The sequence below is a fragment of the Pollicipes pollicipes genome, unplaced genomic scaffold (assembly GCF_011947565.3).
Source record: "Pollicipes pollicipes isolate AB1234 unplaced genomic scaffold, Ppol_2.1 Scaffold_6138;HRSCAF=7277_pilon_pilon_pilon, whole genome shotgun sequence".
NCBI lineage: Eukaryota > Metazoa > Arthropoda > Thecostraca > Pollicipedomorpha > Pollicipedidae > Pollicipes > Pollicipes pollicipes.
This window is the reverse complement of record NW_023596818.1, coordinates 27,020,076-27,041,382: the sequence shown is the minus strand read 5'-3', so window position 1 is coordinate 27,041,382 and position 21,307 is coordinate 27,020,076. Positions and strand designations below refer to the sequence as shown.

The 21,307-nt window shown below is 61.1% G+C and overlaps 1 protein-coding gene across 1 annotated transcript in view; it reads left to right on the top strand.

The window, feature by feature from the left end:
- The first annotated feature begins 1,871 nt into the window (after window positions 1-1,871).
- LOC119105518 (protein MTSS 2) overlaps window positions 1,872-21,307 on the top strand; it is a 72,642-nt gene continuing 53,206 nt past the window's right edge. The window contains exons 1-4 of the mRNA XM_037228982.1: window positions 1,872-1,990; window positions 4,799-4,975; window positions 9,287-9,348; window positions 14,712-14,785. Coding sequence (XP_037084877.1) covers window positions 4,874-4,975; window positions 9,287-9,348; window positions 14,712-14,785 — 238 coding nt within the window. The 5' untranslated portion in view covers window positions 1,872-1,990; window positions 4,799-4,873. The remainder of the gene's footprint in view (window positions 1,991-4,798; window positions 4,976-9,286; window positions 9,349-14,711; window positions 14,786-21,307) is intronic.

The window sequence follows — 21,307 nt, the reverse complement described above, 5'->3', positions numbered from 1 at the left end:
TGCTCCTGTCAGCGCCAGTGGGCTGCAAAGAGGGTACCTGCCAGCTGAAGTGTGGTCGGAGAGTTCCGGAAAATGTGGGAGAAGGGATCGATACTGCAGTAAAATCACTGTCGTGGTCGGCTAGACGTGAGTGGTACCGTCGCTACGAAACGGATCGGGCCGGCGGGTCGAAATCACGAGATGAACAAGAAGAGAACAAAAGAAGATTGGTCCTTCGGTGGCAGCACCAGGTTGCCATCGAAGCTGTTGCCGTACGGAAAATATTTTTCCTGACAACTTAAGGCTTTAAGAACGGCAATGACAAGCCAGTCTGTCTTTTTTCTGTAACACCGCTTGTTACCAGACTTTTCCATTAGCATCAGTTAGGTGTTCCTTTCAGGACCGGAACACGTGTGAAAATATGCGAAGGCGGTTCCGTTTGATGCCGCATTCTGGGGTCTAATGGCAGAAAGGTGATGAGGGTCAATGGCAGTGAGTGATACATTTTTTGGTCCTCAGGTTGTCTGCGGTGTCATTGCACTTGCTTCATGTTTGCATCTGTTGGCAATACATTCGAGAAGTATGAGGCATTCTTTCAGTTAACCCTACAGCTTCCGCTGGAGCTGGCAGTCTGGCGACATTTTCAGACCCATGCACTAAGGGACCCCACGCCCGAAATGCAGCATTCCGCTTGGATTCGGGGTCCCACGTGCAAACAAACGCAAGCACCGGACGTGATCTTACCTAAGGTGAACCATTGTATGAAGAGAACGGTCACAAGATCCGGTGTTTATCACTTCCCAAAACTCCTGGTAGGCCAGGCCGCGCCATGTTAGGTGCGGGTCATCGGGCCCGGCGATTTTTATCTCTCAATTCAACACTAAAGCATTATTTTCACTTATATCTCGAATCATTATTGCCCCCACGCAATGGAAAGCATGTACAGGGTTAAGTGATACAGCATTTTGCCTGCGAAATCCACGTCACGATTCAATTGAGAAACCCCAAGATACGGTTTTTTGACACATATGACTTTTTGCCTGCCGGATTGTTCCATGGATGACGACTCTTTCCGCAAGGCAAAACATTTTTGCATCTTAATTTAAAAAGAAACCTTGCGTTTAAGCGTCCCAAAAACGGTATATCAGGATTGGCCATGTAAACACGGTCATAATAGTGCATTTTTGCCCTTGCTTTTGCATACTTGACCCTACAAGATGGCAGAAACACCCTTTTTGTCTTTCTGAGCAGCTTTATGACCGTAAAAACTCGGAGATACGTCTCTTTGCCTTGCAACGGCAGATGTGCTTTTCAATGCATCATATGAGCATTAGTTCCTGTGTAGTGCTTGACCCACGGCCACCAAACGCGATGGGTGGAAGAAGATACGTCACAGCAGACCAATCGATGATGGTCTTATTTGATGTCATGTAAAAAATTTTGCTTTTAGACCATAACGACAGCATGTGTCACTTTAACCTCTTAATACTTAAGCTGAGGTCACAACTGACCTCATCACCGCACACCATGTCGAAGGCTTAGTCCATTGCTGGTGGTTTCTGTCTTATCAGATGTGTCTAGGCATATTCATGAAGCAACCTGTATTGGCGCAGGTATAATCCTGACCCGTATGGCTTGTAAAGCTGTTTTAAACCCAATAACAGGCTGTTTGGGATCCAACATTAAATTGATAACCCAATGGGCTGACATTTTTTGGAAATAAATTAATGAATCACTGCAAAATACTCGGCTTAATTTTAAATAAATTAGAGACTGAAAAGTGTGCTGTGGCTTCCTGCGATATTTTGTTGGCAGTACTTTAGTACACTTCTGCTGTTATGGGGACGGCTTATTTACTAACTGAGGCGGCTTCAGTCGGAGTGGTGGGCGGCGGAGGGTTGGTGTGTGCTGCGCGGAGGTCTCCAGCCGGGAGCGTACCGTGCCTTTTGACAAGCTATGTCAAGATAGGAAGCTAGATCTGAAGCTTTCTTGCAAGTTTTGGAAGCTGCAGGTAGATTGTTTTAGCTGTGACTTTATCCGGGCATCACCAATTTATTAAGTCGGTATTGATGATTTTGGTTAGGGATTTTTGGTGAAAGCTCCCTTTTAACCAGTGGAACTCCCTGTCGCATGTAATGCTGGCATCGCACTTAGTCATAGTCATGCAGCTTAATGCATGGGGTTACATGGCTATGCTACTTAAGCTGGCACCAGCCGATGCCATGGTACCCCAATTTGTCCATTGAGTGATTGTTTAAACCTGATAGTTGCGCTGTCATAAATTTTCAATGCATGGCAGTTAGGAGTTCTTGTTAACTTTCATCTCTGTGCACAGTTATCATTGAGCTTAGTCACCCAAACAGGTGAATAGTAAGCAAACTTTTGATGCTTCAAGTGAGACATCATAATGCAGTATGTACATCTGAAAAGACTCCCTCTGGCCATGGGGATTGGTTCATGGTGTAAAAGGGACCTGGATTCACATAAGTCTGAGGTCCTCTTGTGCACATCTGGTTTTTCTGTTGTAGACCATGCCAGGAGATGGTGGCAACTGGCAACTCCCACCCTCATAATTATTGACCTACCTGACATAGGTCAACAGGGTGAGCACCAGTTGATTGCTCCTCTTAATATTTATCCATTTATGTTTAATTTGACACTCTTGGACCAGAAGCTCTCCGTCCATTCCAGGGCAAGCCAAAAAAAGTTGATGATGGTTTGATGCACATTTGTTACCAACTGCTCTATGGTGCTATTTTAAGTGGTATGATACTTAAGATAAGTTAAAGATGTCTGTTAAAGGCAATACATGACACTATAAAGCCTTTGGGCTTCCTGATTCAGTGTGATCAGCCGAGGACACTAACCTCAAATTGCCATCAGGTTGTGGCAACATGCTGCTCTTAATGCAGCTGAATAGTGGGCAAGGGCACAGGCTCCTAGGCCAAGGCTCACTCCCTCAGGTCTGGAGGGTTCTGATTAGCATTTGAGCATCTGTCCTGCAGTTGCCTGGTCCCTGAATATGGAGCCAATGATCCACCCCCTGAAGGGATGGCAAGAAGCCACATTAAACACCTGGGTCCTCTGGGTTGGGGTTCTCACATGCTGGTTGGAGTCCCTCTTGCATTGATAAAGTGCCTGGGACCATGCCCTTGCGACAATCAGAGACCACACATACACACACGCGCGCGCACGCACGCACGCACGCACGCACGCACGCACGCACGCACGCACGCACGCACGCACGCACGCACGCACGCACGCACGCACGCACGCACGCACGCACGCACGCACGCACGCACACACACACACACACACACACACACACACACACACACACACACACACATGCAGTCATGTATGATTTTGGTCATCATGACCTTCAAAAGGTCGAACAAGGTCACTGACCTCAAATGAGCAAAAGCAAGAGGCCTAGAAGAGGTATCTAGGTTCTGGGGGCACTTTGGAGGCCAGCCAATAGTTTGACCTTTTTTACCTTATTTGACCTGAAGGTCATGACCTAGGAACCTCAAACTTTGACTTAAGTTAGTCCGCATACAGGCGAACACTTCCTGTGAATTTGGTGTCTCTAGCTCTTTTAGCCCCTGAGATCTCAGAGGGTGTGGTGGCTCAAATTGACCCCTACCTCAGCAAAGCGTATCCAGCCGGCCACCCGGACACGGTTTACAGGACTCTGACACGGTCACCCGGGCACGGTTTACAGGACTCTGGCCACACCCTGGTAGCATGTAGGAACTGAGACACGTGTGCTTTCCGACATGTGACTACGAAATAACCGCGACTGACATAACCCAGGCAATTAGTTCGTCAAAAGTGACCATTTATTAAGAAGGTCAATTTTGAACAGGACATGGCACGTGCTCGACCAGAGCTGAGCGGTCTTTGGTGCCCAGACGTAAACGAGATTAACCACTGAACAGCGAGTTAATGGGTGACGACCCAAAAATTGTGAGGGAGAAAGATAAGATAGTTGAGAGATCGCGTGTGTGAGAGAGAGAGAGAGAGAGAGAGAGAGAGAGAGAGAGACGAGAGAGAGAGAGAGGAGAGAGAGAGAGAGAGAGAGAGAGAGCGAGAGAGAGAGAGAGAGAGAGAGAGAGAGAGAGAGACTGGCGAGAGAGAGAGAGATGGAGAGGAGGAGAAGGAGAGGAGAGAGAGAGAGGAGAGAGATTATTATTCGGTCATTTATACATATATATAATTACTCTATATATATCATATATATATATACTATTATCTATATATATATATATATTATATATATATATAATATATATATATATATATATATATATATATATATATATATATGTATATATAAATGCCCGAAACATCTTCAGGTGGTTAAGTCTCAGGATCTGAGCGGCTACGTTCATGGTTTTGTGATGAACTTTGGGGCTAGACGCTGGAACGCGTTTGCGTTTTTCCCATGCGTTTATGTAAGGTGAAAATTAGTTTGATGCAAAAGCTTCGGTGGTAAACTACTGCCACCCAACTGGACCGAGTGCTTTGAGCTGCGCTTCTAGCTGTCATCTGATTTTGTATTGAGGAAGGCCGTAGCATGTGGCAAAATGACCAACAGAAGGAAAACATGTGGAACCGTTCACAACACATTCGACTGAAATGGAACCAAAGTTAATGATAGATCAGTTCTGTTTATTGTGGATTGTGCTGTGTGCACAATTCAAAATATCTTTGTGTAATGTCCAAATGTCAAGGAACTTCTCGGTTTGTTTAGGTGCAGTGAATGAATGAGGCGTGTAGCAACCACGAATGACCGACTGTTCATTATCTGTTTCAGGGCCGGCAGAACTGAAACTTGCTCCTAGCTCATCACCGCCGTTGTTTCCCCGTAGACCTCCCACTCACTGCGACCATGGAGTCCGCAGTCCTCCAGCTGATGGAGAGCATCGTCAAGGACAAGGACGCGTGCGGAATGATGGCGTCTCTCTTCCAGACTATCGCCGGCGACATGAAGGTACGTGATCGACTAGTGCCCCCGCCGTGGAGCTCGGCCGGTCCGCCCGCCGGCCGGCGGCACCGTTCGCACGCGCCCGTCCACCCAGCGCCGCCTCCGCCTCCGCCGCGCACCGCGCCCGGGCGCTGCAGATGGGGGCCCGTTATGTCCACATAATTGCGCCGCTCGAAGGGTGAGCGTCTGCCGCAGTGCGTCGCCGAAGTCGAGCGCCGTCGCGTCGGATCGCGCGCTGGATCGGGCTGCAGGGCGCCGAAATCAATGCTCGTGGCGTCGGCGGTCATGCGGGCGCCGGGAGAGGATAGCGGGCCATCCGGACGGAGCCGAGCCGAGCCGAGCCGAGCCGAGCCGAGCCGAGCCGAGCCGAGCCGAGCCGAGCCGAGCCGAGCCGAGCCGAGCCGAGCCGAGCCGAGTCGAGCCGAGAGCCGAGAGCCGAGAGCCGAGAGCCGAGAGCCGAGAGCCGAGAGCCGAGAGCCGAGAGCCGAGAGCCGAGAGCCGAGAGCCGAGAGCCGAGAGCCGAGAGCCGAAAGCCGGGAGCCGAAAACCCAAAGCCTAGAGCCGAGAGCCGAGGGCCGAGAGCCGAGAACCTAAAGCCTAGAGCCGAGAGCCGAGAGTCGAGCCGAGCCGAGCTGAGCTGAGCCGATGGAGCTGGGCCGGGCCTCTCAGTGGCGCTTGCAGTCATCGTCCGTTGACGGGAGATCGGCGCTGTTCGGCTGCCGTCTCGGGCCGGGCCTCTCGGAGACGCTTGCGGTCATCGTCCGTTGACGGGAGATGAGCGCTGTTCGGCTGCCGTCTCGGACCGGGCCTCTCGGAGACGCTCGCGGCTTTCGCCTGCTAACGGGAGACCGGCGCTGTGTGGCCGCCGTCTCGCCTCCTGTCCGGTCAGCTGGGCTCCTCGTGGTCCATCCAGCACTTATCACTGTGTTGTATTTGCATGCGGCCTGCATTGGTATGAAGCGCTCCTTATCTCCATTCTTTATTAGATGCGGGATGACCCTCTCTTGGAGATCCGCTGCAGCGCATAAAATTGACATCCATCGCATATGCGAAGCATGGATGTTCTGAATTGTTGCCATTTGCTCCAAATCGCGGCCATCCAAAGCTGGAGCAATTTTATGATGGGTCTTTATATGGGCGACGGGATCGCCCCCGCGCACAACCCTGGTCCTTAGCATCATCATGACTCAGCAGCGGCGAAGCCCAGCTGTCGGTGATCTGAACGTTATGGAGCCGTCGCATCCATTAGGTGCAGTCCTCCTCGGCCCGCTCTGTGTCATTGCCACTGGCCCCGACCGGGGTGGCCAGGGGTCACACATTACAGGACTGGCAGGAAGCCCGGTCGCCGACCAGGCCTGTGTCCGTCTGCCTCGATGTGGGCTTTGTTGCCGGGGCCGCGCGGATGGCGGCCCCGCACGCTTGGGTCGGCTCCGGCCAGCGCGAGACCCCCTGCCATCTCGCTGGCGGCCGGACCGGCAGAGCGCCGGCAGGCGGCGGCGGACGCGCGCGTCCACTACAGCACGACAGCGCTGAGCGAGCCTCGACGCGTCACCACCCATCACGCCCGACGGCCGGGCAGCTCTGCGCAGCTCTGGGCAGCTCTGGGCAGCTCTGGGCGGCTCTGGGCGGCTCTGAGCAGCTTTGGGCGGCAGGGGGCGGCGGCTCTGGACAGCTCTGGACGGCTCTGGACAGCTCTGGGCAGCTCTGGGCAGCTCTGGGCGGCTCTGGGCGGCTCTGGGCGGCTCTGAGCAGCTTTGGGCGGCAGGGGGCGGCGGCTCTGAGCAGCTCTGGTCAGCCCTGGACAGCTCTGGGCAGCTCTGAGCAGCTTTGGGCGGCAGGGGGCGGCGGCTCTGGACAGCTCTGGACAGCTCTGGACAGCTCTGGGCAGCTCTGGGCGGCTGGGGCCAGCCCGGCGTTCTCAGATCAGCCGCACTGCGGAGGCTTGGCACCGAAGGGCTGCAGGCGGACCGCTGAGAGTGGCCGCTGCGACCGAGGAAGGGCGCGGGACGGTCGCCCATAACCGGGCGCCGAGTGGTGAGGTTGAGCCTTGCCAGCGGGCCTTAAGATAGCCCCCGACTTATTAATTGAGACCAATGCGGATGCCATCCAGGGACTTCGTCAGAACAATGGCGAAACACGTGTAACATTCCGGGATGTTTGTAGAGCCGAGTGCCAAGTGTGATGCCACATTGCCTTCGTGACAGCGCGGTGCGTCGTTTGACGCGATGAACGTAGGAGTGCCGAGCATAGTGTGACACGTTAGACAGCAGGTACGGGAGCGCCAGGCGTGGTGTGACACGTTCCGCAATAGACGTAGGAGTGCCGGGCGTGGTGTGACACGCTAGACAGCAGGCACAGGAATGCCGGACGTGGTGTGACACGTCAGACATTAGGTACAGGAGTGCCGGACGTGGTGTGACACGTCAGACATTAGGCACAGGAGTGCCGGACGTGGTGTGACACGTCAGACATTAGGCACAGGAGTGCCGGACGTGGTGTGACACGCCAGACATTAGGTACAGGAGTGCCGGACGTGGTGTGACACGTCAGACATTAGGTACAGGAGTGCCGGACGTGATGTGACACGTCAGACATTAGGTACAGGAGTGCCGGACGTGGTGTGACACGTCAGACATTAGGTACAGGAGTGCCGGACGTGGTGTGACACGCCAGACATTAGGTACAGGAGTGCCGGACGTGGTGTGACACGCCAGACATTAGGCACAAGAACAGTGGGGCGTGGTGTGACGCGATCGGCACCAGAGCGTGGCGAGCGGGGCGCCGTCGGCCGCCGAGGTGCAGCGCGTCACCGTCCGCCAGCCTGCCGTGACGGCCAAGACTGTTCTGCCGACCCGGCCCGGCCCGCCCGACGGCGGTACGACTACGGTGCCGCCCGGCGCCCGGCGGGAGGCGCAGCAGCGGCCCCGCCCCAGTCGCGACAGTCAGGGCCGCGCGGCCGGAGACGCGCCCGGCTCTGGACTGGAGCGGCCATCTGGCCGGCCGGCTTGGGTCACCGGCTGCCGCTGGCTGGTCTCAGTCCCAGACCGTTGGACTCAGCTGAGACAGTCCCGGGAGGAAGGGGGGGGGGGGGGGAGGGCGGTCGTGTTCAGTGGCATGATTTCACGCCCGTGTTCTGGTCGGCCTGCGCCCCAGTTGCTAGCTGCCTGTTTGGCCAGGTGGCCAGCTGTGTTTACACATTCGACCCAGTGTAAAATTAGTCCCAGCTAATGAGGGGGGGGGGGGGGGGCCCCGCCGAGCTGAATGAACCCATGTGGCCGGGCCGCGTAATCGTGCCAGCCGGGAGAGCCGGAGTGAGGGCTGGCTCATGGTGGCCGGGCTGAGGGAGGGCTGGCTGATCATGGCTGGAGAGGGAGGGCTGGCTAACTGTGGCTGGACCAGGGAGGGCGGGCTGATCATGGCTGGAGATGAAGGGCTGGTTGACTGTGGCTGGGTCAGAGGGAGGGCTGGCTGACCATGGCTGGAGAGGGAGGCTGGCTGACTGTGGCGGGACCAGAGGGAGGGCGGGCCGATCGTGGCTGAGCTGGGCTCAGTCCGAGTCGTGAGCTGGCGATGGTCGGCGCGTGACGTCCGATAAGATAGCCGGGCTTAGTTCTCCCGTTTTTGCGGCACGCTTTGTGACGGCGCTGGGGCAGGGGCCGTGGTTCACTGCCGAGTGAATGGCGCTGAGGGGCGGGGCCGAGTCCGTCCCGGCCGGCGCCGGCGCCGGCAGCCGGGCCGTCGTGGCGCGCCAGCTGGAGCCGCTGCTGCGTGCCGCGCGACCTGGGGCGGCGCGGCGACACACGGGTGTGGCGTCCGCCGCCTGACGCCTGCCGACTGCAGCGGGTGTCGTACCACCTTGGCTCGTGGCTACCGACGCACGCCGGGGCGTCCCCGTGACACATCCGCGGCGCCGACGCCCCGACTCCCGCCTGATGTTCACAGTCGACGCCGTCTCTGTCGGACGCGGCCCGAGCCCTCCGCTGTCAGACCACGCGCGGCTGCGCGGCTCATCCCGGCCGCGCCAGTCATGCGTGTACACGCAGCACGAGATCGGTGAACGACGGCGGCCGTATCGACCGCCACACCGCGCGGGGAGGCCCCCTCGCCACCAGACCCGGCAACGAGGCTAGGTCGCCATGCACCCCTTGCTTTTTGGAAGCGTCAAGCATTTACCCCGTGGTGATGCTTCGGAACGGGGTCTTTTGCTTTCGGGCACCCTCTTCGTGTGCACCTGTTTGTACTGGTTAGCTGGCGTGGCTGACTCGTTGTCGATGCCGCCTGTGTCCGTGACTGACCGTGTGCCGTTGTCCTCGGCAGGGCTCGCAGCCGCTCTGGGAGGAGTTTGTCAAGCACGCCGCCCGGCTCCACTCCTGCCTCAAGTGAGTGTCGTCTGCAGCGACCGTGTCCGGCTGCAGCTGGGCTGGGACACTCGCTCTTGACTGCCTCGCTCCGCTCGCCCGCTGTCACTGTTATGTCCAGGAGCCGGCTGGGCCGGGCCGAGCGGCGGAAGGAGGACGCTAGGCGTTTTGCATGGTTCTGCTATTCGTGGTCCAACAACACGCCGAGGGCACAGGCCGTGATATGACGGCTGGTAATGCCCGGTCGGTTGACTCTGGAACAGGAGACGGCTGAGCAAAGCTCTGTGTGCCGTACGCGCGGTCGGGGACCGCGGACCGGCGGGTGGACCGGCGGACCGGCGGACCGGCGGACCGGCGGACCGGCGGACCAGTGAACCGGTGGACCGGAGGACCGGCGGACAGACGGACAGGCGGACAGGCGGACAAGCGGACCGGCGGACCGGTGAACCGGTGGACCGGAGGACCGGCGGACAGACGGACCGGCGGACAGACGGACAGGCGGACAGGCGGACCGGCGGACAGGCGGACAGGCGGACCGGCGGACCGGCGGATCGGTTCGCTCCCGAGAGCTGGGCTGACCGACGCCGGTCCCGGCCGAGGTGTCGCCGCCGGGCGTGTCGAAAGCGAAGGAGCCCGGCACGCAGAGCGGCACCTCGCCGCCAGAGCCGACTCGCCGTGTGCCGACCGCTTGTGCCGGCTTGGCCGCCATATGGTGACGGCGGCAACGGCCGTAAGCCGGAGCAGGCGACGGGCGACCGCCCCGGCTCCCAGTCGACGGCCGCGTGCGGCTGTGCCGCGGCGCACGGTCCCCGCCTCCGGAGCGAGAGCAGGTTCAGAGGGCTCGCGTCACCAATGGGGGATCTATGTGGCTAACGAAGTCATGTCTATGCCATCTGTCTTTGCCGTCAGATACCGCGGTTCATGACGACTTTTTTCGGAGACATCATGTGGTTTAGGAGCTAACGAACTTCGAACGGTGGACGTCTAATCACGGTGTTGCTCTCTTACAAAACAAATGTATTTTTCATGTTTTTTTTCTGGCACCAACTCACCATGTGGCTTCGCGAGTCAAACTGGACAGGACAAGAATCGCTACGGTCTGGGTTGGTTTCGGATGAATCCCAGGGATTAGGGCTGAACGGGAAGATGACTGAACCTGACGAACGAAGCGAGTAAGTCAGCAACCGGGGGGAGGGGGGACAGTACCCCCTGAGCACCCCGGCGACCAAGCCGACGGCCCTTTAGCCGTTAGACGGGCCCCTGGAGCCGAAAGCCAACTGCTTCGCACTGGCATGGCGCCTCTAATAAGCTATCACGGCGATTGGACAGATCAGTAAGCTGCTGTGCGTCAGTTAGCAACAGTCGGGAGCGAGGAATGTGGGATAAAAGAGCCTCAGTTTCGGCCACCGGGAAACAGTGTGACATTTGTGTAAAAACAAATACGTTCAGCGGCTGATCAGGACGTTTTGCCTTCCCTGCAGCAGCGAATGTCGCCTGTATCTGCTGCCCCATCGAAGAAAAGTGCGTATGACATCCTGACCTAAGCGAATTAGATATGTGGGTTGCCTTAAAGCAGTTGGTGGGTGCGCTAAGGAGCCTAAGTTAAAGTCACCTGACACGACCTAAGAATTGAATTGTGTGTCATTGGGGCTTTACGACGCACTCAGCCGCTGAGGCTATAAATTGCGCCGTCGGCCCGTCTACGTGGCAGGAAAGGCGGTTGAGGGTTGTCGATGCTGCGAAAAGCGCCCTTCTTCTCTGAGGAGATGTGTACCACTGGTCATGTTCGCGCGAACAGAGTCAGACAGCACCCGCACATTGCCGCGGTCCGAGCGAGCTTCACGACGTGACTGTGGCGGCGGACAGTGGCCCTACCGCCTACCGCGCGGGCGGTCTGACGCGGCTGTGGTGCAGCCGTTGAACGGAGTCGGTCGCGAACGAGCCATCGCTCCTCATCACGGCGTCATCACCGTCACCAGCGTCACCCGTGACGTCACCCGTGACGTCACCAGCGTGACGTCACGGGCGTGCCGTGCGGCGCCGCTGGGACGGGATCTGGGCTCCCGGTGCGGCGGCCGGACCGGCCGGCCCACTCCCCCCTGGGACATTCTGTTTGACGAAGCCCAGGGCGACCAGCGACAGATGGCGCTGTCGGAACCTTGCAAACCGGCCCGTTCTGTCCAATTTCACGCAGGTGTGTGGAGAGGTGCCCGCTCGCGATGATGCTGGCAGTCTCCTCACTTCATGCTTTCGTGTTTGAGCCATACGCTTGTCTAGGGCACATCATTATGCCTGTGTGGGTGCATACTTTGCACGTGCGAGCTACATTGCGCGCTCATTCACCGATATGTGCAAACAAGGGCGCAGTAACTCGTGCGTGCCTGCTTGCGTGCGTGTGGCATTTCACGCCGCTTGTTCGGGCTTCCCTGGTCCGGGACCGGGTGGCGTAATAAGACTGCATGGCGAACGGACGATGCAAATGAAGCTAATTATTGGCAAACGCGTCGGAGCTAATGTACCTTGGGGCGCGAGCCAATCTGGTTGCTAGGCTAGCTGGTTGCTAGGCTAGCCAGCGGGAGTTCAGATGCCGAATAGATTGTTCCAGGCTGAGCGTATTTGCCCAGCTCTCACATGACAGGTGAGGCGCCAGAGGTCACTGCATGTTCCGAATGTGATCTCAGGAGCGGTGCGTCGGTGGAGGGCGCCGGCGCGGCGTCGGCAGCACCTGCCGCGGCGGCGGTACACTCCGCCCGGCGCGGGCTCTGTTGTGACGGGGCGTCAGGGCTGTCCCTGACCTGGACCGCGCGGTGGCCGGCCACCGGTCCGGTTACCGGTGCGCCGCGCCCGGCGTAGGCGGCGCGGCCGGAGAACATTGGGCGGTTCACGGCGGCGCGGCGTGGTGACAGGACCCCGCCGCCCTTCTGCTCTCTGTACGGGCTGGGTCAGCCCCTAGTGGACAGACCGGCGGCGCGGCGTGGCGACAGGACCCCGCCGCCCCTCTGCTCTCTGTACGGGCAGGGTCAGCCCCGGTGGACAGATCGGCGGCGCGGCGTGGCGACAGGACCCCGCCGCCCCTCTGCTCTCTGTACGGGCTGGGTCAGCCCCTGGTGAACAGACCGGCGGCGCGCTGTCGCGTCCCAACGCCGCTGGCCCGCAGCGGTGCAGCGCGGGGCGAGCGTCAGCCCGGCCGGCTTCCGCGGTGGTGAGCCTGTCGCTCACCCGAGCTCAGCCGCGTTGAATGTGACGGTCGTTGCCGTGGTTACGGCTGTTCCCACGGCTAGACAAGCCTTAACAACGAGTGTTTACACGTTTACAGCGCTTACGCGGGCGGCGCAGGACGTGCTTGTCTTGGTGTAAGCAAAACGCATGGTGTGGCATCTACCATGTTCATTGCCGAAGGCCAGTGGATCCTCCGGCTACAGTCCCGCCTGAACCGCCCTCTGTCTCCGCGACCCCAGCCTTCGACCCCAGTGATGAGTTGCGTTTCGCGTCTGACCACGATCGCTTGGCGGGGGCGGACCGCCGGTGGTGCTCGACTCGAGTGCGGGAGGGGTGAGAGAGCGACACCAGGGGCGGCGGCAGTACCACACACGGTGCGTCGGTCATCGTCCGTCAAGAGGGCTGCGGCAGGGCCGTAGTGTCCGCACAGCACCGCCCTCCGCTGGAGGTGAAAGTGGCCGGACCTGAAGTGCCACGGACCGCTCGGACAGCGTGGACGGCGGCGCCTCATGTCCGCGATGGACCGCGGCTGTCCAGCGCTGCCGGCCTGAGCAACGCTGAAGCTTGTTCCGAGCGATCTCGGAATGGCCTCGTCGCTGGCAGAGCTCGTGCTAGCTCTTGGAATGTGGAATATCACTAATAACGCGCCGTGCTGCGGACGAGAGCTCTCCACTTCAGCCCCGCTGTCGACCACAGCTCCTCATCCGCCCAGGTGCCCCGAGATGCAGACGCGTGGCTGTTTAGCTCAGCTCCGCTGCCGACCACAGCTCCTCATCCGCCCAGGTGCCCCGAGATGCAGACGCGTGGCTGTTTAGCTCAGCTCCGCTGCCGACCACAGCTCCTCATCCGCCCAGGTGCCCCGAGATGCAGACGCTTGGCTGTTTAGCTCAACTCCGCTGCCGACCACAGCTCCTCATCCGCCCAGGTGCCCCGAGATGCAGACGCCTGGCTGTTTAGGTCAGCTCCGCTGCCGACCACAGCTCCTCATCCGCCCAGGTGCCCCGAGATGCAGACGCCTGGCTGTTTTGGTCAGCTCCGCTGCCGACCACAGCTCCTCATCCGCCCAGGTGCCCCGAGATGCAGACGCTGTTTGATTCAGATGCAGATGGCTGTTTAGCTCAGCCCCGCTGTCGATCATAGCAGCCTGCTGTTCCGCTGTAGTCTGCAGCGCTGCAGTTCAGCTCTGCTGCTGGCCTCAAATCCCCAGTTCGGCTTGTGCCGGCCAGAGCTCCCCACTTCAGCTCCGCTGCCGACCGCAGTTACTCATTCGCCCAGGTGTCCCCAGGTGTGGGTGACTAGCTGTTCAGCTCAGCTCCGCCGTTCATCAGAGCAGTTCTCCTGCAGTGTGCAGCGCTGCAGTTCAGCTGCACTGCAGGCCTCAAATCCCCAGTTCAACTTATACGCCGGCCACAGCTCCCCAACTCAGCTGCGCGGCAGACCGCTGGTTCTCAACGGGTGTGATCCGCGGCGGACGGTAGCTGTTGGACCCTCTGATCGGGGCCGCCACACTCAGACGGGGCTGATGCTCAACAGGCGTGATCCGCGGCGGACGGTAGCTGCTGGGCCCTCTGATCGGGGCCGCCACACCCAGACGGGGCTGATGCTCAACGGGCGTGATCCGCGGCGGACGGTAGCTGCTGGGCCCTCTGATCGGTGCCACCACACCCAGACGGGGCTGATGCTCAACGGGCGTGATCCGCGGCGGACGGTAGCTGCTGGGCCCTCTGATCGGTGCCACCACACTCAGACGGGGCTGATGCTCAACGGGCGTGATCCGCGGCGGACGGCAGCTGTTGGGCCCTCTGATCGGAGCCGCCACACTCAGACGGGGCTGGTTCTCAACGGGTGTGATCCGTCGCGGACGGCAGCTGTTGGGCCCTCTGATCGGGGCCGCCACACTCAGACGGGGCTGGTTCTCAACGGGTGTGATCCGCCGCGGACTGCAGCTGTTGGGCCCTCTGATAGGGGCCTCTCACACCCGGCCGGAGCTGGCTCTCAACGAGTGCGGCCACCGCCTCTGTTTGTCTGGCTGGCGCGGTCGGGTGGGCACGCGGGCTGGACACGAGACGGGCAGCCGGCTGTGCTCGTCTAGGGGGCGGGCTGTGGCCATCACGACGACGCTGGAGCCGTGCCTCCACTGACGGTGGTCCGTTCTTGTCCCGCAGGGCTACACTCCTGGCTATATCGTCCTATCTGGACTCCTTCCAACGCATAGCCGACACCGCCAGTGCCGCAAAAGGTAAGTCCTTGGTGGACTGCTTGGGGCGCACGCTACGTGCACGCGGTTTTTTACGAGTGGCCTTGTCTGTGGCCTTGTTTGTGTAATATACGATGCGGCGCGGGGGCATTTCATTGGGCTGCCGGGAGGCTTTGGGGCAACAATCATCCCTCCGCAGGCACCGTGCGTGCACCAAGCCGCGTTTCGAAACGGCAGCACGAACAATGAACGAATTATGATTGCATTTGCGTCACACACCGCTCCATTTGAAACTTAACGCTGCGACTAGGAGGCACTCCACGTCAAACGCACTGAAATCACGGCAGGCAAAACGGACGAAATACACCAACGCACTTGAGCTTGGCTTATCTAAATGGCATCCATATCTTTCTTATCCATAGGTGTATCAACCATAGACTCACGTCATCACCTATCACAGCCACTCCCCTGGCTGCGTCCTCTGCCGCGGGTGGCGGAGCCGTAAGAGGCCATCATGCTGACTAGTCTCGTGCCGGTGTGTGATTACACCTCGCTCTCGTCTGGGATACATGTCGCATAACGTGCAGTTTCGGACGTGGCCGTTATGGAAGGTGCCATTAATGTCCGCTGTACCTGGAGCCGTACGTTGCGAAAATGGATGCCTGGTGTTCATGGGATGTTTATCGCGGCGTTTTGAATCAACTGAAGAGATTTCTGTGCAGCCCGGCCGTTAAATACCGCTGCCTGTAGCCAGCGTCCGTGTCCATGGGCCGGCTCGGCGCTCGCGGCGCCCGACCTGCGCCCCGGTGCGGCGAGGCTCGGCGAGGTCCACGCTCCGCCGGCGGTGCGGCTATAATGACGGTAAAACCGGGCACCTGACCGCATTACGTCAGGAAGGCGCGCAGTTTATGCCCTGCCGCGAGTGCGATGCCAGGACTAATTTCGACGCGGCGGCAGATGTAATAAGCTACGCCTGCGCCGGCTGCCGGTGGTTTGAGCCCGCCCCGGTGAGGCGCCGGCGGCAGAGGTGGTAGCCTGCGCCCGCGCCGGCTGCTGATGGCCTAAACCCTTCCCGGTAAGACGCCGGAGCAGAGGTGATAACCCGCGCCTATGCTGGCTACTGATGTCCTAAACCCATCCCGGTAAGACGCCGGAGCAGAGGTGATAACCTGCGCCTGCGCCGGCTGCTGGTTGCCTGAACCAACGCCGGTAAGACGCCGGAGCAGAGGTGATAACCTGCGCCTGCGCCGGCTGCTGGCTGCCTGAACCAACGCCGATAAGACGCCGGAGCAGAGGTGATAACCTGCGCCTGCGCCGGCTGCCGGTGGCCGGAACCCGCCCCGGTGAGGCGCCGGAGCAGAGGTGATAACCTGCGCCTGCGCCGGCTGCCGGTGGCCGGAACCTGCCCCGGTGAGGCGCCGGAGCAGAGGTGATAACCTGCGCCTGTGCCGGCTACCGGTGGCCAGAACCCGCCCCGGTGAGGCGCCGGAGCAGAGGTGATAACCTGCGCCTGCGCCGGCTGCCGGTGGCCGGAACCTGCCCCGGTGAGGCGCCGGAGCAGAGGTGATAACCTGCGCCTGTGCCGGCTACCGGTGGCCAGAACCCGCCCCGGTGAGGCGCCGGAGCAGAGGTGATAACCTGCGCCTGCGCCGGCTGCCGGTGGCCGGAACCCGCCCGTGAGGCGCCGGAGCAGAGGTGATAACCTGCGCCTGCGCCGGCTGCCGGTGGCCGGAACCCGCCCCGGTGAGGCGCCGGCGGCCGGCGGGCAGCAGCAGCCTGCTGACGGCTGGGGCGGCGCCGGTGCCGGACCGCGAGCGCGGCCGCCGGGGCTCCCTCCCGCCTGCGCCCCGGCCTATCTCCGACGCATCAGCACCGCCGCGCTAATGCGCGGCCGGCAATGGGGCGCGTACGCGGCTGGGGCAGCGGCCGTCCGTGGCGTGGAGGCGGCGACACTCTGGCTAGGGAGGCGAGCTATGTCTGGGTGTATCTGCTCACCACTGATCATGGGGCGTACACCGGTAATATACCGTGAAACTCACGGTAGCCAGACGGTGGCCCACCAAGCACGATGCCACATGGCGTGGAGTGGTTGGCTTCATCGTGAGGCCACGTCATTTATCATCGGTAGAGTCGTCCGGACAGGCCTACAATGGGTTCGTGCTTGGCACCGCGCGTCAACAAGAAGCTGACGACCAAACTCAGTGCAGCCAAGGCGGTCCGCCCAGCCAAGCCACACAATGGGCTTTGGTGCTGACGTGCCCATAACGCCACACGATCGACAGCGTCGCGGCTGGTCAATGGCCATGATTTTTCATCGCAGTGTGCTTATGGCAATACAATGCATTGAAGTTGAACATACGAGATGTGTACAAAGATACGTGTGGTGAAGTTGAATGTTCAAAATATGTAACCACAATGTGTGACATTCAAATTGAATGTGTCAAGAGGCGTAGTCGGACGGAACTGGGCGTGATGTTGGCTGCGCTGAAGGCCGTCACCTCCGCCGGCACCCGCCGAGCCTCGCTGCCCCCAGGTCAGCTTCGCACGCGTCGCGGCTGATGTCGTCGGCTGATTGGAGGAAGTTTTTTTTCATTTTTTATGGGGACCGGCGCCCCATCCCGCAGCGTCTCCCCCGGCGCCTCCTGACCGGACGTCCGGTAGTGTCTCCTGCTGGCGTCTCCTAACAGGGCGTCCGGTGGTGTCCCCCCCGGCGTCTCCTAACAGGGCGTCCGGTGGTGTCTCCCCGGCGTCTCCTAACAGGGCGTCCAGAGGTGTCTCCTACGCCTCCTGACAGAGCGTCATGTGGCGTCTCCCCCGGCGCCTCCTAAAAGGGCGTCCGGAGGTGTCTCCCCGGCGTCTCCGTCCGGTGGTGTCTCCCCAGGCGTCTCCTGACCGGGTGTCCGGTGGTGTCTCCTCTCCCCGGCGTCCGGGCGTCCGCTCGTGTCTCCTGTCCGCCCGCCGTTCCACATTCCGCCCCAGCCTAGTGTTGTTCGGCGACGAGCCGGCACCGGGTAGGCGGGGCCGGACGCGCCCACCTGTGTAAAACTCGCTCATCCGGCCTCGGCGCGCCCGCAGCGGCGCCCGGCCCCGGCCGCCGGAACGGGCGCCTGGGGGCAGCGGCCGCGCACCTCCACACAGCGGCAGGTCGGTGGGGATCTGAACGCACAAGGGCAGGGTTGGAGGGATCCAGTCCAAGCGTAACCCAAGTCGGGCAAGGACTGGCGACTCTTGCCCGAGCCGTACAGCCTGTGGAGGTCAGGATGAGCAGGACGTTGCGCCCGGATGTCACGTGGCACGGCTACGGCGCGTCCCTCCCTGCTTGGGGCTAGAGCGACCGAAGCACACGGAAGGCACGTGGTGTGGAGGCGAGCGCGCACGTCGCGTGAGGTTACTCAGACTGTGAGAAGTGGCGGCATTGCTGTGCGACACACTATTACCACATTCCTGTTACGATTCGAGAACTGCTTCACAACTTGCTTGCCAATTCCGCGCCACCTGACTGACGTGCATTTGGATCCACTCAGTCTGGGAGGCTCATAACTCACGTAGAAGTTTGCGCTCGGGCTGGAATATGCAGACATGGATCACTGCGGCCGCAGATATCACGCTTCTGCCGCCCGGCTGCCGGGCGGGGTAGGCAGCAGCAGCCGGTCCCCAGCCGGAGCCACGGCCCGGAGCGGAGCGGCGCTGCAGCTCACGCTCCGGCCGCCGGGGAGGGGGAGGGGAGGGGAGGGGATAGGCGCCACGCCGTCTGCCGCGCGCCGTCCCCCGCCCCGCCGCCGCCGCCGCGGCAAGCGTCAGCGTCGGTATTGATTGGCGCCGCGCCGCGCCGGCGCCGCGCGCTTTCTGACCCTGAAAACGGCCCGGTCCGCGGCTGGCGGCGACAGCGACGACAGCGGCGGCTCCGCGACCGCGTCCGGCCGCTGCCCTCGGCCAGCCGAGGGGAACGCCACCGGTCGGGTGCTCGGCCCGCCGTCGCCCGACATCGCTCGTGCTGGGACGGCTGGCCGAGCACGTGCTCGGCGGCGGTGCGCGGCGCGGGCGGTGGGCGGCGGCCGGCGGCGCGCGCTGCCGGGGTCGGCCCCGCATTGCCGGTACCGGCGGAGATCCGGCAGCCCGGCCGCCCGCCGCCGCCGGTGACACTGACGGCGGACGCACAGACGCCGGCGCGATCAATACGGCGTCGGCAGGAGTGCGCCGCGACCGCACGCCGGCGCGCCGGCCGGTGCGCGTGCGTGGAGCCCGCCCCGTGCTGGCCGCCGCCGCCGCCGCAGCGCGTGGTGCGGGGGCCCCGCGTCCAGGGCAGGCGATCTGCGCGGGTCGGGCTGGAATGCAATTAGCTGCCTCCACCCAGCATCGACCGCACCAGCCGGCGGGAGTGGTGCGAACGGAGTCGTGTGCTCCGCCAGCGGCAAGTCAGAGCCGTGCCCTGCACCAGTAGTAGTGCACAAAGCTTTTTGCTTCTCCAGTGGCAGATCGGAGAGATCAGAGAAGAAAGTGAGAGTTCCAAGACCATTTATGTCCATGCGTCGCTATAGTGTACATTGTGCTCAGGATGCATTAAAGGGTGCAGTATGCTCGTTGTATGCTCAACATTCTCGGGAGGTAGGGATGCTATTGCATTTACACCTGCTGGCCGGCTCCTACGCCTATGGATCTCGGGGTTGTGTACCATGTCAGCTTCAGGACACAGGTCATAGGGTTATGTCTTCCGCCAGTTGCAGATCGCATGGCCGTATCTCCCGCCATTGGCAGGTCACAGGGTCGTGCTCTCCATCAGAAGCAGGTCACAGGGTGGTGTTCCCCACCAGCAGGAAGTCGCAGGGTTCTGCCAGTACTTGGACAGCTCCACGGGCTCACAGGATTGGACCAGGCCTGGTAGCAGAAAGCAAGAGACCCTGTGCTGCCACTGCTGGCGTCGCCGTATTGCGTGCGCTATATGCACGTCAAATCTGCTGGTGCACGACCGCTTGCGCAGCTCGATTGTCCGCCTTTATCCTCCATTGTCCCATTCCAGGCACTTCTTTTCTTCTGCCGTGTGCAGCCAGTTGGCGCTGCACCAGCGGTCGGGGCCGACGGGTGGCAGTCTGTCACTGTCACTCTCCCTCTGTGCCCCCGGCTGCTGAGGCGGAATGTTTCCTCCGCGCCCAGTGGCTTTCTGCGGCGTCACATGGCCGCGTCGGACGCCGTCCAGTTCGCTGCAGTCGTTGCGTGGGATGTGTGGACTGCGGAAAGCTTGCTGGTTGCGGTTATCGCTCCTGACTGCCGCCCACTGATCCGAATAACAGCCGCTCGTGGCGAGAATATTGGCCGCCCACGCTGTGACCCAGTCAGGAACAGGGCTGGGACTGTCGGTGGGACCGTTCGTTTTCCTGCTCTGAGGGTGGCACGGCGAGTGTGTGGCGTACCGGCTCCTGGGAAGCCGGCCGGGCGTGGCCACGCAGCCGACCTCCAGCGCCGACCGCCCGTGGCCTGGACCGCTGCTGTCCACGCGCCGGGTGGCGGGGGACGGCCTCCTGTTCGGTCCCCTCGGCTGGCGGGGCGGCCAGGACGCCGCCGCCGATGCAGCGGCAATCAGTCGGCGGCGGCTACACGACGCACCAATCAGTCTGGCCAGACCCTCCCCGAAGGGAGAGGCTCTGGCCCAGAGGCGGGCTCTGGCAGCCGCTGACATACGCTGCCCGGAGCGGGACGCGTCTTCCACAGCAGCAGGCCACCAACCGAAGTCACCTGGGGATCAGTCCACAGACCAGCTGCTTATTGAGTGTAGGTTGTTGTCACTCAATCCAGGCCGACGCCAAACCGGCGCTGGGGCCAACACTACCGTCCCCGCGGCGTCCGGAGACCGGCCCAGTGGTGTGCCCAGCCCGGTATTGTGGAGCCTCCGCGGGCGCCGTGCCTGCCGGCCGCCGAGGTCCGCCGCCGCCGCCGCCGCCGCCGCCGCCGCCGCTGCCGGGCCGGTCCGGTCCGGTCCGGGCCCTCGTAACCAGCGGGCTGGTTGGGACAGCACGGCTCGGTTTAGCATCGCCGCCGGTCGGGCTTGCGTTGCACGGCTGCGTGCCGGCGCCTACCGCCGTCTGATCACGCACTTTCTCCGGAACCGGTGAGGAGAGGGCGGCCGGCAGCGGCCGCTCGCACGGCGGCGGTCGCCCGGCCGCATCGTGGCGCACGGCTCGGAGCCCCAGCAGGTTAGCCGGGCCGGCGGCTGCGGCAGCGGGCGGAAAACTGCTGGAAAGAGCCTGAAGAAGCCCAAAGAGCAGACAGATGTCCTGTGTGAGGTGTGCGGTGGTTGTGTATGGAGGCGCAAGTGTGTTTTGTGGATAGCTCACTTCAGTATTTCCATTTTTAATGCAATAGCTCAAGCACTACACTCACGGCGCATGAGCCAGTGGCGTCGAGTCAACGAGTGTCATCGAAGTATAATGTGCCAGAGGTCGGTGATGACGTGCGCCAGACCAACCTCCACCATTCCTCTGTACCGGAGGTCGCCGTTCGCCCCGTTCCAGCGTGCCACAGTTGAATGCTGCCCGCTCGGGGTCCGACAGCCCGAGCGGCGCTTTTTCC